This window comes from Scyliorhinus torazame, chromosome 29, assembly GCF_047496885.1.
Source record: "Scyliorhinus torazame isolate Kashiwa2021f chromosome 29, sScyTor2.1, whole genome shotgun sequence".
Taxonomy (NCBI): domain Eukaryota; kingdom Metazoa; phylum Chordata; class Chondrichthyes; order Carcharhiniformes; family Scyliorhinidae; genus Scyliorhinus; species Scyliorhinus torazame.
Genome location: NC_092735.1, coordinates 19427831 through 19444336, shown reverse-complemented (window position 1 = coordinate 19444336; position 16506 = coordinate 19427831). Strand labels below are relative to the sequence as shown.

Genomic DNA, 16506 nt, shown 5'->3' with positions numbered 1-16506 from the left:
TGAACAACACTCACTTCAAACAGAAACCGTTGCTTCATAAATACAAGTAGAGTACAAAAGTTTGTGCTAAACCTTCATATATCAGATTGGACTTGAGCCAGAGTACTGTGCCTAATTCTGGGCACTACACTTTTTAGAAGAATGGCAAGGCGTCCTGCTGTGAGAGAAGGCTGTGGGTGCAAATCGCACAGCAGGACTTGAGCATAATTTAGGTTAATGGATAATAGTTTAATGCTTTTGGTTGCGACATTAAATGGAACCACCTTCTAGGTGGGCGAGATGCCCATGTCCCCAAAGAACAAGCTATAACGGCCAGCATTCAACCCCTCATCAACCAAATAAATTATGCATTGAATATACGGTTTGAGACCATGTTGCATATATCTACACAAGTCACTACACTTCAAAACAAGAACTCCAATGCTCACCCAATTTATGGCACACTTGCAAGTTTTTTTTCCCCCCCAAGAGTCAAGCATCTCGTGAAGGATGTTCCTTGATGCTTTCACAATTCCCCACCTTTGCCCTTTCACTACCTTGCTCTGTCTACTTTTTGTTCACTGCTCTGCAAAGGAACACAAGAACAAAATGCCAGCCAACCAGTCATTAGATTATTGCTAATTTGCACCCCCTCGCCATGTCACACTCTGTTGTTCGAAGGTTGCCGATCACAGCTCTCCACACATCTCCATCTTAGTCTTTCTATGACGCCATGTGGTCTAGTGGGACAAATAGAAGGCGCCCCAATAACTACATCAGACAGTACAATATTAAATGGGCACTCTGCGCCATTAAGCACCACACAACTATCTGAGCTAACTGGTTCTACGCCATCAAGACATTTGATCCAGGGCGGCAGAGTGGCTAGCCCCACGGCACCAAGGACCCAGGTTCAATCCCTGCCCCGGTCACAGCCCATGCAGAGTTTGCACATTCTCCCCATGTCTGCGTGGGTCTCACCCCCACAACCCAAAGATGTGCAGGGTAGGTGTATTGGCCACACTAAATTGCCCCTTAATTGGAAAAATTAAAAAAATATTTTAAGACATTTAATCCACATTCCTTAATATCGTTGCTTTGTTTTTAAAAAAAAAAATTCGATGAAACCTAGTCTTGAAAATTTCAATTGACCCAGCATCTAGTCTTTGGGGGAAAAGAACTGCTGATTTCCAATACAATGTGTGCGTGCATCTGTGTGTGAAGTGCTTCTGATTTCATTCCTGAATGGCCTAGTTCTAACTTTAGAACAGTGTCCCCTTGTTTTAGGTTCCCCCCAGAGGAAGCATCTTGTCTCGCTTATCAAATCCTTTTGTCATTTTAAATACTTCAATTAGACCACCCCATTATCTTCTAAACTTAAGGGAATAACAACTAGGTTTATGCACAACTCAGTTTATGCAATCTGCTCACATTCACCCTGGCTGCGAGGCATGCAGATGTGCCACAAAATGTGGTTATTGATATAAAGACCAATGAACAATTGCCAGCATCAATTTTACTCAACTTCTCTCATGATCCTGAAGGTTTTAATTAGGAGTTAAAGTCTCATTTACGAGGGAAACCAGACCAATCTTCCATAATCTTCACTAAGAACAGAAAAATCCTCAGAACTGGGAGTAGCTCATCTCGGGATCTGCAGTGATCGCCAGTCTATGATTATCTGGTAAAGGGCTAAGGAGAGAATGGAAACCCAACATTAAGGCATCTTGGTGCTGTTTCCTCATGATTATTAGTCGAGAACTCTGGAATTACTAATCCATTCAAGTCTAATGGTGAAACCGGTTTCGTGTCCGACACTGCAAGTAGGCCATGTCATTAATTGTTAAATAGAACCATCTGTGCTCCCAAAAAAGGTGCAGTAGGATGGAGATGAACATGCTTGGTTTACGGAGCCCTTCATAAAATGACAACAAAACCACTACTTACTTTTCGCTTTTTAATTTCTTTTTCTAAACACAAATACATTAACAAACAGCATACAAACAGAGGTATCAGTGATTGAAATGGTGCATGTGCTGCAATGGTACATGGTGTTCAGAGGCAGCTTGAGCCTCAACAATGGAATGATTTCTTCACGTTAAAACTTTCCATTCATTAGAAATTTATTTTAAACAGCGCATTTTTCTTGCTGTCCGAGCTGCTTTTTCAATATTACAATTTCACTTTTCGGGCAAGCAAGAGGTAAGGAAAGCAAACATGGCCTTTGGAAAGGTGTGCTTGGGAAGGCAGCAGATTCCATGTGAATAATGTCTCACATTCCACCATATTGTATCAAGGTTACAGAATGGTATAACATTTCATACAATCAGGCTTCAAAACGAACAATGACCTGGATATAAACAACCAGCTTTGGACCAGTTATCAACAGGTTGTGTCCCAACTCTGATGAAAGTTGTTCAAACAAGAGGATACATATCAGATTTAGGTGCTGATCCAATCGATGTCTGCCTGTTTCTCCAGGCTCCTAAACACCATTGCATACAACGGCAAAGTTACAATCTTTGAGCCCGCGAGACATTGGGGGGGCCAAGTGAGGAAATGATATTGGCCAGCTGGTCAATTAACATTTAATTTTGAGCCCTGGCACAAGTCGAAGTCCGCCAACTACACTTCATTCGGGATAGTAGTTTAAAAAAAAAGACAAGAGGCAGCCAACACAAAAAAAACCAAAGCTTCAGTCAAACTTTAAATGTCCAAACAGATGTTTTGCCAAGCATGCTCCATTAGTACTTTGTCCAGTTGGGAAAGAAAACCACTGTAAATGAGCATGGGAGCATGGTACGCAAGTAACAGCAGCTCCTGTAACCAAGATTGTGGAACGATGGCAAATCAAAGCTGGTAAATAGCAAACTGGTTCGCAGTTTTCCTTAAGCAATCACCCCACATTTGGTGACTATACGTTCAGACGTTTGAGACAAGCCCGTCGTACAGTTTTGAAAGAAGGCGAATACAAACTGGGGCAGAGAGAGAAAGAGGAAAAAAAGCACCCAAACCTAAGCTTATATTTCTACCAAAATCTAAAAGCAATTACAAAGTTCAGACATATGCATAAATCTACAAAACATTTAATACATGTTGAGAACACCCTTCATATTTAACCCAGATTTTTTTTTTTAAACTTTACAATTTTTTTTGGAAAAAAGAGATTGGTGCTTGGTGCAAGGCTCAAACACCATTTTGAAAAGAATGAGAGCGAGCTCAAAAGCCTCACGGTTCAGTAAAATATCACAATTTCCAATTTAAGGGATGGAGAGAAAAAAAAGACAAAGTACTGGAGGTTTGGGAATGCAAGGGCACGTTTACTGTTTGATTGAAAATGTTACGCTGCTTCACCCAAGATCATAGCGACTTGAGCAGAGTAAAGGTTTTAACCATGGGTTTTCAGAGATTGATTCGATCATGCAATGACCAGTTAAGGTCTTCCAGCCTTACAACATGGTGAGCAAGGTGACACACTTAAAGACACAGAAACACTACATTGTCCCAACCACACAGGCCATGCAATAGGCAACCATTACAACCATCAACTTTTTTTTTTTTTTTTTCTTTTCCAGGGAGAGGAGTGGGGCAGGGCAGGGTTCATTGTTTGGGGAGGGGGCTGGGCAGACATTAAAATTAGCATGTTTTCTAAAGACATACCAATTTCATACTCAAAATCCAATGGACTATGAAAAAAAGATATAAAAGTATTGTACAAGTTTACAGCGCCACCCTGGAATACTGGTTTCTGTTTTTTAAAATTTTATTTTTGTTGTTTTATCCATCAAAAAATATAAACAAAGAAATGGATGTACCAGTGTTCCAAGGGTGTTTTCATTATTATTCTTTTAGCAAGTGCCTGTTCTGGGTCAATTGGAATGGATACACAATTAAGGGGATTGACTGTAAATTATATTTAATCCGAAAGGGGAGAGTGAGGGAGAAAGGGAGAGAGCGGAGAGCGAGGTAGAGAGGGGAGAGGGAGGGCGGGGAGAGGGAGGGAGCGAGGGGAGAGCGAAGGAGAAAAGAGAACGAGGGAGAGAGGGAAATAGGAGAGAGAGGGAGAAAGGGGAGCGAGGGAGATCTTGCTCAATGCCCAATAATTTTCTTAAGCTTGGCCATAATTTTCCAACTATGATAATTACATCAGATAAGCCACTAATATCAGAATTTCCAATTGGAAAAAAATGTTCCACAAAATATTTTTTCTAAACAAAGCGCATAAATTCCCTTTTCTTTCCTGGAATCTGTATCTTCATCTTTTACTACAAAGTCTCCCTCTTCAATGCTGTACGTGTGAATGCATTGTTCCAAATTATTATACATCTGGCCAGGAACAAACTTGGAGAGTACATCCGTAACTCATTATTCCACTGGCTCCTGACGCAACCACTGTTCGAAATTGGACTGCACAAAAGGGTTTGTTGCTCGCTGAAATCTAAGGAGGCAGCAGGACCTTCTTGAAAATTACAGTTTACATATATTACCAGATGTTCAATACTGTACACATACAATGAAGATACATAAGCGTTTACACAAAGGATATAACACTGATGATTTGACAGAATTTTTAAATTTGAAAAGCCCATTAGGTACAACCAAGTCTTGCTTCGATGAATGAGAAAGTGGCATTTCTCCTATGGGCACCTGCTTCTCACAAAGTCCCAAGTACATCGTAGGAATTCAGCCACACTGCTCCTGTTGTGGTCCAATCCATATGTTAAATAACTCAAATATAAACGGCAATACTGAAGAAGAATTTTGACAAGATGTGACACAAGACAGATTGAGTTTTATCACGATTTATGTAGACCCATTTCTTTCACATGACCAAAATGGCAATACCAACAAAATCAGCAACCAATGCCTTCAATGGAATGTACATAAAGGATACACTAGGAGCTATGGAATATGATTTAGAAGCAGATAACTTAAAAGCAACTGTCATAGCCAAAAATGGGACTCGGATGGCATCCTATGGCTCAGTGCATTTACTTGTACCACACTGGGGAATTAAAACTATTGAAATAAAATTCGAGTTTCAGCAGGTCCACAATATTAATGAACAGACTGGGGGCTCGTTCCAACACAACAAAAACCTTCTCAAGCAGAGTGCTGTCAGCTCAGAGTGAGGAGTTTAACAGGCTCAATTCACCCAAAGACCAGGCTAATTCACTTGTGCCTCACATAGACAGCCTCACCACATGTTTAATATTCAAACAGAGGCACTAAAAGAAAATGTAATTCCCTGGGCATGGGAACATGAATGACAGCAGCCAAGAGAAAGTTTGGATCCAATTTAGATTTTTAAAAGAATAAGCAGTAAGCAGCATGGGTTGAAAGACAGATAGACAGACGGTGACAAGGCAGGGGCTGGGGGAGGCAGGGGCTGGGGGAGGCAGGGGCTGGGGGAGGCAGGGGCTGGGGGAGGCAGGGGCTGGGGGAGGCAGGCAGGCAGAGAGAGGGAGGGGGAGGGTGGCAAAGAGAGAGGGAGCGAGAGGGAGGTAGGGAGAGGAGAGGGAGGCAGGGAGAAGGGCAGACAGAGAGAGAAAGGCAGAATGAATTTATAAGGATCAATAGTGTTGATAATACACTGCTGCTCCAGAACAGAAAGCATTGATCGCAAAAGGTGAAATGGAAGAAGAATGATTCATCAATTCCCCTCATTCATTCTCTTAATTCTCATGTGCAATAAACTAATTTAATTTAAAAAATGAAGGAGGGAATTTTCTGCTTTTGCCATTTAGCAAAAGTCAAGCGATGTTTAAAGGAATATCTACTAATGTGGTAACTTATTCCAATTGTTATTCAGCATGTACGTGCCAAAGGTAGAACAGATAGCGTTATCATAAAGGTCTCAGCACAAAACAAGGCAGATGTTGCCTTGCATTGAATGCAAATCCCTTCCAAAACTGGAGGCAATATTCTTCAGGGGCACAGCTCAACTACACATAGGTAGTGAATGCTGGCCTCACCAGCAATACTTGCATACAAAGAATGATTTTTTAAAAATATATAAATTGACCAGCAGAAAATGCGACTGAGCACAGGTCAAGAAGCCTGAAATTTGAAGAAGCAAAGCTACTCTATTACTGGTCAGGAAGTACGATCCCAACACAGATAGTGACCTGAATACTACAGCAGGTTTCTGCAGCATGTTGCACATCAGAAGTCAGACAGGACCAAAGCAAGGTGGAAATCAGAAGTAATTTCAAATGTATTGGGAACCCACTATCTGAGCAAAATAGGCTCCCTGTACTTTATAAATGCGTGGCAACATCACTAAAAGGTGCACTTGGCAAACATCAACTTCCTAGAGAATGAACACCTCAAATTGGTCAGCAAGAAGGTGCATTCTTGGTACTTGCAGAACAAACCTTTCAGAGATAAACAGCAGCATTAAAAATGGGTCACATGGTCTATAGCAGGTACAGTTTTTTTTGACCAGTTCAAACATAGGCAATCCTTCATCTACAAGACTGACAGCAGTTGTATCCACTGATACTAAGATAGTCTCACATGTTGTGCTCCAGATCCATTATATACCATGCTACCAATGTAAAAAAAGGTTGCAATTCCAAAATGTGACGACAAAGACAACTTATACGGTTCACATCCCAACATGCAAATCAAATTAAATTTCTGAATGTTCAGTCGTAAAAACAGCCACAAGTGTTTATTACCATACTACTGTCTGCCCTGATTGAATCTCATGAATTACAGGTATTTGCATAATTATAATCAAACTGTCCAGCAGGTTTTAGACTCGAGCCTGAAAGACAAACAGTACAAGCCTCAACGGTTTAGAAAATCAGAATAGTCCCAACAAGAGATTCTACTGTTAATGGGATGCAATTTCAGCAACAGATTCAAATTTTACAATGCTCCTGAAAGTAAGAGAACCATGAAAAATGTACTTCCTTGTGTATTCGACCAGTTTCCCCCTACCCTCACCAAAAAGTAGCAACTTCCGCACCCCCCCACAATGTGTGTTCTGGGGGGAAAATGGCCTCCTGAAAAGCAGAACAATGTTGTGCGTGTTAACCGAAGCAAAGACCTTCAATCAGTTCTAAAGATCAACTGAAGGAAGAGGAGTTTCTCACTAATAATGAGAGCATGTAAAACCCAGACCTGGTTCACTCCCAAAACGAATGGAAGGGATCAAGTGAATTAACCGTACCCAATTAAATGGGTGACCAAACATCTGAAAAATAAAACCTTCCTCATGCTATTCCCAGGGGCATGTAAAGTGACTGATTGAAACACTCACCAGCAAATTTTCTTTGCCAAAAAAAAAAAAAACAGTTGAAGTACAGTTTCACAAGCAATCCCTACTTCCAAGTGATATGCAACTTGGTCTGCAGTCCAATCTTAAACATGCACTTTGCTTTTTACGGTTCGGTTTGTTTTGTAAACCAGCGCTACGCTATTTCAAACATCTTTCTGCAAAACCAGTAACCCTTCATAAAGATGCCACAGGGTACCTTCATTCCACTTTTTAAAAAAATCATTTCCAGATTTAAAACAAAATGGGGCAAAAGATTTACTTAATTTTCCAGAAAGAAAATAAGGACAGTGTAACTTCACCCCAAACTACAGTAATACAGGAAGGAAGCCCAGAGCAAAACAAAGTGAGAGCAGGTGACAAGAGTATACACATGCAGGCAGCTGCAACCAGACAAGTCCCATGTACCATGCCACTGCATTTTAAAAAAGAGTTACCGATTTTTTAAAAAAGGTTAAAAGCAAATGTGCCACACTGCAGGCTGAGAGCATCCACTCAGCTTCTGTGCATCAGAAACTGCTCAGGAAGAGCAGCGAGTTCTTTCAACTAAGACAGCAATCTCAGTTATGGGCAACGTCACACACGTGTGTCTGCAAGTACTAGGGGTGGGGCAGAACAGGTGGATAGAAATAACATTTTATTGACGGTTTCTTTAAAATACATGTATTACAGGACTTCCAAGTCTCTTTTAAAGGGCCAATGTGGATTTAAGAAAGCCTTGGTGTTAAAGAGCAAAATGCAGATCATGGTATGAAAATGGATTTGTACTGTTCTCACTTTCTTCTTGTAAAATCCTCCTGATGCATGGTCCAGAGGCTGGATAACTATGCCAGGATGCTTAAAGATAGGCCTGAAAACCATTCATAGTGGACATAAGCTTGTTTTTGGGGGGGGGGAAAGAAGAAAGAGGAGGAGGAATTCCAACCGCATTTTTGCAAGTTAGCCAGCATTAAACAGGAGCCCCAAATTCTGGCAATTGAACCATTGACCAGTAGGGCTTTGGTTTTAAATTAAAAAAAACGTTTTACTACAGTCGCCACAGAAACACAGCAAGTTTCGTGCCGAGATGATTTGCCTCTTTTTTTTTTTGTGTGTGTGTGGTGAACTAGAACTGTCCAAGTAACGATGCAATTACTTTCCCCAAAGACTGCCAATTGCTTGTAACAGGAACTTGCTAAATTTGAAAAGCGTGCGTGCCTTCTTTTCTCAGCCGAAATCCACATACTTCAGCTGCTCGATTTTATGTTGGAGCGAATTTCTTGGCCTGTGCTCGCACTCGTTTTTCATACTCTACTCTGTTCTGGCTGTGAATGGAGAAATAACACAAAAAAGGGAGAGTTAGAGATTGGAGGGAGAATAGAAATCTTGTGAATGTTTCACATCAAAAGTACAATTCGTTTATTTTGTACGCCTAGATCAATTAGGTAACAACCCATTCAAAATCAATCCATCTTCTGTTCTGTGGAGAATATACCATAAAGATTCTTCTTCCATTATTTCCTGTCCCATACACCAAGAAGGCGGACAGCTCGTGTCCAGGTGGCCAATGCCTCAATTCAAAGGTGCTGAATGTTTCTTGGGAAATCTGGCATTGGAGAGTAGCAACATGGACTCTTATCACGACTTTTCCGTTTTTAAATAGCCTTTGTGGATATGAAACTGTGGCCCGTCCTACAACACTGAGCTTATTTTATCCAAGCCTAAATGCTAAAGCGGATTCCATCCCAGCAACCAATGTACTAATTGATTGCATAAAAAGAGCACAAGTTTCTCCGCCCTTCCATCACTGAGAATGGTTTCCCCTATACAAGTCCATTATTCCCTAGAACAATTTGCAATTTTTTCCCCTGCAACCTCTCCAATGCCTCTCCATCCTTCCTGAACGAGCCAAGCAGAATCGAACATCCAGTTGAGACTGAACCAATGTGTCACATATTTTCACCATAACTTCCTTGGTTTTACATTGCTGAAAGGAGAGCTGTTGCTGAAGCCTTTCAACCTTGCAGCCATCAGGACCAATGCAAGAATGCCAAATTTCAAAAGGATGCTGATTGGTTGACAAGTCAACTCTTGATTGCTTTCGCCATGGCAAAGTCTGGGGCAATGGGGAACTACAGGCTCCCCAAACACACACAGAATTCATAAAAGGCACCATGCTTCAACCTGTTCCTTTTATTTATAGAGAACAGGACTCTGTCGATTAATGTGTCACTCACGGCATGTATAATTAGCCATGTTACAAGCTCAACTGATCTTAAATTGGTTGTTAGTGTAGCTATTAGCACACTGATTGTTCAGCCAGTGCTGTCCAATCATAGAATCACATCTTACAGTATAGAGGTTTTGTTTTGGGTTTTGAAAGAGTGGGCTAGTTGTGTAATTTCTATTCTCTGCCTATTACAAATAGCCAAAGGAACACTATATTTGATTCAATCAGCCAATCGCTACAACAGATGGTCAACCTACCTAACATTACACTGGCGCTGAACTTTATATATGATATTGCTCAATTGTGGAGCGGGCAGATTATCTTTTCCCACTGATGGCAGCATCGGCTCCATGCAAGTTTGCATAATACAAAGTAAATGATGATTTGCTCAGGATACCCATTGTCTTGCAGATAGCTTTAATGAGCTTTATTTCTGCATCAAGCTTGCAAAGCGAGCAAACAGTTAGGGCCTCATTTAAAAGATTGCTGGTAAGGCAGCTATAACTTGCAAACTCACAAATGGGTCAAAGGCAGCCAGTTTGGGCCTGAAAAGTATCCAGACCATTTCAAATTACCACGCAACGGTAAAGTACCTGAAAAGTCTGAACAACAGGTTAACGAAGCAGTTTCACGCTGTTATAATGTAGTGGTTATGTGAATGATATTTTCCACAAACAGGATGCTGCAGTCTGTCCAAAAAGATGTAATGCCTACCACACAATTGAGCAATGCAGCGTATGAGTTTCAGTGCCAGTGTGATGACAGGTACCTAAGCCGCCCATCCCAGTGATTGGCTGATGGAATCAAAACAGCATGTTCTTTTGCTTATGTGTAATATCGAGCCGCCTACGCTTGCATTTGCAAATTTGCTATTGGGGAGCACTTGCTGGACAATCCAGAGTGTGCTTACAGCTGCACTAGCCATTAATGTTGAGCTTGTAACATGACTCATTTACACTTGCTAACAGTATTATACATTCATGCACAGGGACCCATTCGCTGCAGACAAAAGGAATATGTTCAAGCCTTTCACCTTTTCAACTCCCTGCCCCCCCTCCCCCCACCCTTTCATTCTTTCTTCATGGCATCCATTTCTCTGATAATACAAATTGTTGACTGTTTGAAATGTGGCATTCTTGCATTTGTCCTGATGAATGCAAGATAAAAAAACTTTAGCAACATGTTTCTTTTGTCAGCAATATGGCTTGCTTTTGTTCACTATGCTGTTATTTGTAAACCTCAGGATCCTCAACCTGTTCTGCCACCTTCAACAAAGTGCATATGCCCCAGGTACTTCTTTCTTCAGCCCGTTTAGAACTGTACTGGTTATTTTATATTCTTCCTACTTCGTTTCCCTCTTCCACATATCCATCATTCCAACAGCCGGTCTTCTTGATATCTCTCACCACCTTCCTCACAGTGCGCAACACTTTCAAGGTTGTCATCCACAAAATTTGAAATCATGCTCTCCAGTCATTAATATAGGTCAAGAAAAGCAGAGATCTCAGGTGCACCCTCTGGGGAGCCAATGTAAACCGTCCTCCAGTCCAAAGAATAGCCATTCACCATTACATACCTCGTCACTCAGTATCCATGCTGCCACCTGCCTCCTCCTCTCACTCTTCCCTCTCCTCTCCTCTCCCCCACCTCTTCCCTCCTCCCCGCTCCCCGATTGTTGAGTTTAACCATGCACCTTTTTTTGGGCAAGCGTGTAAAACATTTGCAATTCTCCAGTCATCTGGCAGCATCCCTGTATCTAAGGAGAATTAAGGATTCTGGCTAGTGCATCCTCAATTTTCATTCTTTCTTCCCTCGGTATCAATGGATGATAATAATCTTTATTATTGTCACAAGTAGGCTTCACTGCAATGACGTTACTGTGAAAAACCCCTAGTCGCCAAATTCCAGCGCCTGTTCGGGTACACAGAGGGAGAATTCAGAATGTCAGATTCAGATTGGGAGTAGGTTGATTTGATCTTAGTTTCAGGCTAGTTCGGCACAACATCGTGGGCTGAAGGGCCTGTACGATGTTGTACAGTTCTATGTCCAAATCACCTAACAAGCACATCTTTCGGGACTTGTGGGAGGAAACAGGAGAGCCCAGAGGAAACCCACGCAGACACGGGGAGAACATGCAGACTCCGCACAGACAGCGGCCCAAGCCAGGAATTTAACCTGGGTCCCTGGCGCTTTGAAACAACAGTGCTAAGCACTGTGCTATCGTGCTGCCCATGCAGGTCACCTGGTGACTTTTGAACTTTAACTACAGGCAGCATACCTCAGTCTGGACCATTAATAGGTAGTATATGTATCAAGTGGTAGTATATGGGTATAGGATGTTTTTGGATGCCCTTTTTATGTCAGTCGCTAGTCTCTTCTCATAAATAAAACACAATATACTCTTGCAACTTGTCTTTCCAGACAAGAATCATATTGTATGATTGAAGTAATACATTTGGCTCCGAACTTGGAATAGTTCAGGTTCGGCTCTCATGATTAAATTATATTTACCCCAGTCTAAATCAATAGTTACATATTTCCATCTAAAACAAATACGAGCAAAGCGATAAACATTGCCAATGGAACGGAAGAGCTAATGGTCATCTAACCATACATCATTTCAGAACAAAAGTGCAAAATCCTCTCCAAATAGGACAGGTTTGTAAATCATATGGCTTCAGTTATATAGAACCAGACAACTGTCGTTAACCATGAAAAGCTAGGAGGTGAATTTAAACATCAGGGGGGGGGGAAAAATAAAAAAATAAAAATGTATTGCAGTGATTCAATTAACTTACTTCTCCTGATGGAATCATTTCTCAAGTTAACTGGTCACTAGATGGGAAGTATAACTATCATTAGGCTTACTAAAGACATGCATTTCTTTGTCAACACGTCCCACGTACCAGTAGATTGTGTATGCTTCTGCTTGTGCTGGGTCTTGAATGTTTGGCTCGTTAAGAAGTTCTTGAATTCCTAGTAATATCTATTTTGATAAAACAGGACGGTTCAATGATGGAAAGCAAAACAAATACTGCGGAGCAGGCTACACAAAAATTTATTTAAGTGAAAGTTAGTTCTGACCTGCTTAATAGTAATAGCAGGCCTCCAATCCTTATCCTCCTCTAGAATGGATAGACACACAGTACCAGAGGGATACACATTCGGGTGGAATATTGGAGGCTCAAATTTACCTGTTGAGTAGTTGAGGAAAAAAAAGGTAATTTTGAACCATGCAGGTAGTATCTTAGGATATAATCCACGTGATCATCTTACCGACAGAAGCATTTTCTTTTGTATCTGAAGCACGATTTTTTTTTTTTTTTTTCTTATAAATTAAATTAAATTTAGGGTTTACAAGTCACAACAAACAGACCTGAAAAGTTACCATTTGAAATCCAAGACCAAAATGTTTCTGGGCATAAACATTTCCTTAATATTAATGGTGTGGGTTTGAGGAAGTCCATTCAAATTGGGACATCCCCATCATAAATATATTAGCAGAAGACCAGATCAGTTAACATGGTCATATCAGAATATGGTTGCAGGGGGTGGCACAGTGGCTAGCACTGCCACCTCACTGAGGGCCTGGGTTCGATACCACCCCAGGATCACTGACCGTGTGAAGTTTGCACATTCTCCCTGTGTTTGCGTGGGTGTCACCCCCACAGCCCTAAGATGTGCAGGCTATGTGGATTGGCCATGCTAAATTAATTGACCCTTAATTGGGGAGGGGAAAAAAAAATTAGGTAATCTAAATTTTTTTTTTTTTTTTTTTTTTAAAGAATATGGTTGCAGTTCCTCACCACTAAAATGTCGTGTGTCCTGCGCAGTTCAGCCAGAAATGGCCACCCTTACTCCTATGCAGGACACACTGTCTCCACATGGAAGAAGCTATTCAACAAAATAATATAGCTCAATTGCTACCAGCTTTCCACAGAGCAATTTCTATGCTCACAGATTCACAATCAAATTCAGAAGACAGTGGGGGCGGCTACTTGGAGAAAATGTTTTATAATCTTTACATCTGCTACAATGGATCACGAAGGGCGTACAGCACTTCAGTTTCCTAGAGTGGGATTTAAATCCAACCAATGTTGACTCAATCTTTACTTTCAGTTCACTATGTTAACGTCATTTTATCCTGCGCACAAATTGCAGAGTGCTTTATACATTTGTGTACACAGAACATAATAAAATTGAACGGACATTCAGGCCATCAAGTACGGCTTCCAAATATTTTTTTTTCCCTATTCTGAAAGTCAAAATGTATGCTGAAGAATTCTAAAGTAAAAAATGAAATCTCAAATCTTCTACAATTACTTTTCAGTTTAACAGTTGAAAGTGAAATAAAAATTAATAAACACACTCATCAGGCACCAAACCTCTCATTTATACCATTGCATTCAGCACTGACAGAGGTTTGGAGCAGGTCACTTATTTGGTTTTCTTCTTGACAAGACAGAAATCCCTGCCCATGCTTACACTTTGGTGGCGACGAGGGGTAGTCATCCTTAAACAGCATTCGAAGCTTATACTGCCCACCTTCCCACGGCGTCTAGAAGAGAAGAATATCTTGTTAGCAGGCAACCCAATAAACCGGTCTAGGTTACTAATCAACGCTGCTTTAGTGGGTTCAGTCAACAACTAGTCACAATTCTTAATAAACAGACGGGACTGCACGGTGGTGCAGTGGTTAGCACTGCTGCTTCACAGTGCAGAGGTCCGGGTTCGATCCCGGCTCTGGGTCACTGTCCGTGTGGCGTTTGCACATTCTCCCTGTATTTGCGTGGGTTTCACCCCCACCACCCAAAGATGTGCAGGGTAGGTGGCCACGCTAAATTGCCCCTTAATTGGAAAAAATGAATTGGGCACTCAAAATGTATTTTTCAAAAAAGGTTAATAAACAGACTGATAATTCCAACAAATCGAAACACAAAGCTCTCTAATCAAGTACTTGGAACAACATGGAATTTGAAAAAGATGAATTTTGGAAATGTCATGAAATCGTTCTCCTCAATTGTAACAGGAGTCGCCATAGTCCCAGATGACCACAGGCTGTTTTCCTCGCCCATTTCCTCTGGCTCCACACATAGATTCCCTTGCCTATCCTTCAGTGGGCCAACCCTTTCCCTGGTTACCCTCTTGCTTTATATGTATGTGTAAAAAGCCTTGGGATTTTCCTTAACCCTATTTGCCAATGACTTTTCGTGACCCCCTTCTAGCCCTCCTGACTCCTTGCTTAAGTTCCTTCCTACTTTCCTTATATGCCACACAGGCTTCGTCTGTTCCCAGCCTTTTAGCCCTGACAAATGCCTCCTTTTTCTTTTTGACGAGGCCTACAATATCTCTCGTTATCCAAGGTTCCCGAAAATTGCCGTATTTATCCTTCTTCCTCACAGGAACATGCCGGTCCTGAATTCCTTTCAACTGACACTTGAAAGCCTCCCACATGTCAGATGTTGATTTGCCCTCAAACATCCGCCCCCAATCTAGGTTCTTCAGTTCCCGCCTAATATTGTTGTAATTAGCCTTCCCCCAATTTAGCACATTCATCCTAGGACCACTCTTATCCTTGTCCACCAGCACTTTAAAACTTACTGAATTGTGGTCACTGTTCCCGAAATGCTCCCCTACTGAAACTTCTACCACCTGGCCAGGCTCATTCCCCAATACCAGGTCCAGTACCGCCCCTTCCCTAGTTGAAAGTATCAGTGTTTGTAGTTGCTAAGATGTATACTGTGTGTTTATAAAATGTTAACTGGACTCATCGACATGGTTTTGTTTTAAATATACTTTAGCTCTCTGTTGCACCACACATGTAAAGCGGGCCCTTGTGCTCCCCATAACCAAAATCTATTTAAAGTTGTGGGTCAGGTGAACTCCATGATATACTTTGGGGTTCTCTAAACCCTGGCTCATAATAGTCCCAAGATCCCAATACAGTTAACTGTTTCTTGAACAGTCAATTGCCCTCACACACTTTGCTTTGACAGAGTCATCACAAACGTTAGCTCCCTTCTCTCTCCATAGATGCTGTCAGACCGGCTGAGATTGTCCATCATTTTCTGTTTTTGCACCCTCACTCTCTTTTCTTCCTCTGCCCCAGGACAGGGCAGTGCTAGTGTGAGCCTTGCACAGAGCTTCAGAGCCTCCGATTAACAGCCTACAAAGAAGAAACTTAACTCAGGAACAAAGATGATTTCTTGAAGTATGGTTCTGTCAATTGTGCCAATGCAAATAAGGATGCAAAACCCATGTGTTATATGCAGAGAAGTACTGGCAAATGAGAAGTTTCAGATTTTGTAAGAGATGAGGTGGTTGAAAAATTCCTTTCAAGGTTGAGACTCCAGAGTCAGTTATTAACTTACAGCTGACTCCAAATCAAAAGACTACATGGCTGTAACTTGCCTGTGACAGCACATTTAGAACTCACCAAAAGCTGTCAGCATTCTGGAGTAGCATCCCACAGGAGTATCCAGTGCTGAGTAAAACAAGCATTTTGGTGCTATTACCCTTCTTGACAGCCTACATGTGAGAAGTTGGATTTTTCCATTGTCACAAAGATGAAGATGGTACAAAGGAACTGGCTGAAGTCTGAACCTGATATGAGCATTGCCCTTTCCTCCTTTGAACCTGATTGGAGTGAGAATTTGAGGACAAAGCAAGCTCCTTTTTTGTACTAAAGATAAGCGAACATGGGCTGCGACGGTTAGCCAGCTGGAATAAATGTTTGAAAAACACTTATCTAGTCACTGGGATATACATTTCTTAGCACCTCGGGAAGGGAAAAGAAGTAGATAAGAACACCCAACTCCTTGCTGAGCAGGATATGGGAGGACTGAGAACTCAATACAAAGCTGTCTGGTATGACCTATATCATTGTTTTTTTTTTTTTAAAAAAAAAAAAAAGAGTACCCAATTAATTTTTTCCCCCAATTATGGAGCAATTTAGAGTGGCCAATCCACCTAGCCTGCACATCTTTGGGCTGTGGGGCCGAAATCCATGCACACATGGGGAGAATGTGCAAAC

The 16506-nt window shown here is 41.4% G+C and overlaps 1 protein-coding gene across 5 annotated transcripts in view; it reads right to left on the bottom strand.

Annotated features, from left to right (window-relative positions):
* Positions 1 to 1922: 1922 nt before the first annotated feature.
* Positions 1923 to 16506, bottom strand: part of LOC140403913 (SUMO-conjugating enzyme UBC9) — a 52018-nt gene continuing 37434 nt past the window's right edge. For all 5 annotated transcript variants that reach the window (XM_072492155.1, XM_072492154.1, XM_072492150.1 and 2 more), the window contains 4 exons: positions 13959 to 14031; positions 12558 to 12667; positions 12380 to 12459; positions 1923 to 8568 (listed from right to left, as the gene is read on the bottom strand). In XM_072492155.1, the coding sequence (XP_072348256.1) occupies positions 8505 to 8568; positions 12380 to 12459; positions 12558 to 12667; positions 13959 to 14031 (327 nt within the window). In that variant the 3' untranslated portion in view covers positions 1923 to 8504. The remainder of the gene's footprint in view (positions 8569 to 12379; positions 12460 to 12557; positions 12668 to 13958; positions 14032 to 16506) is intronic.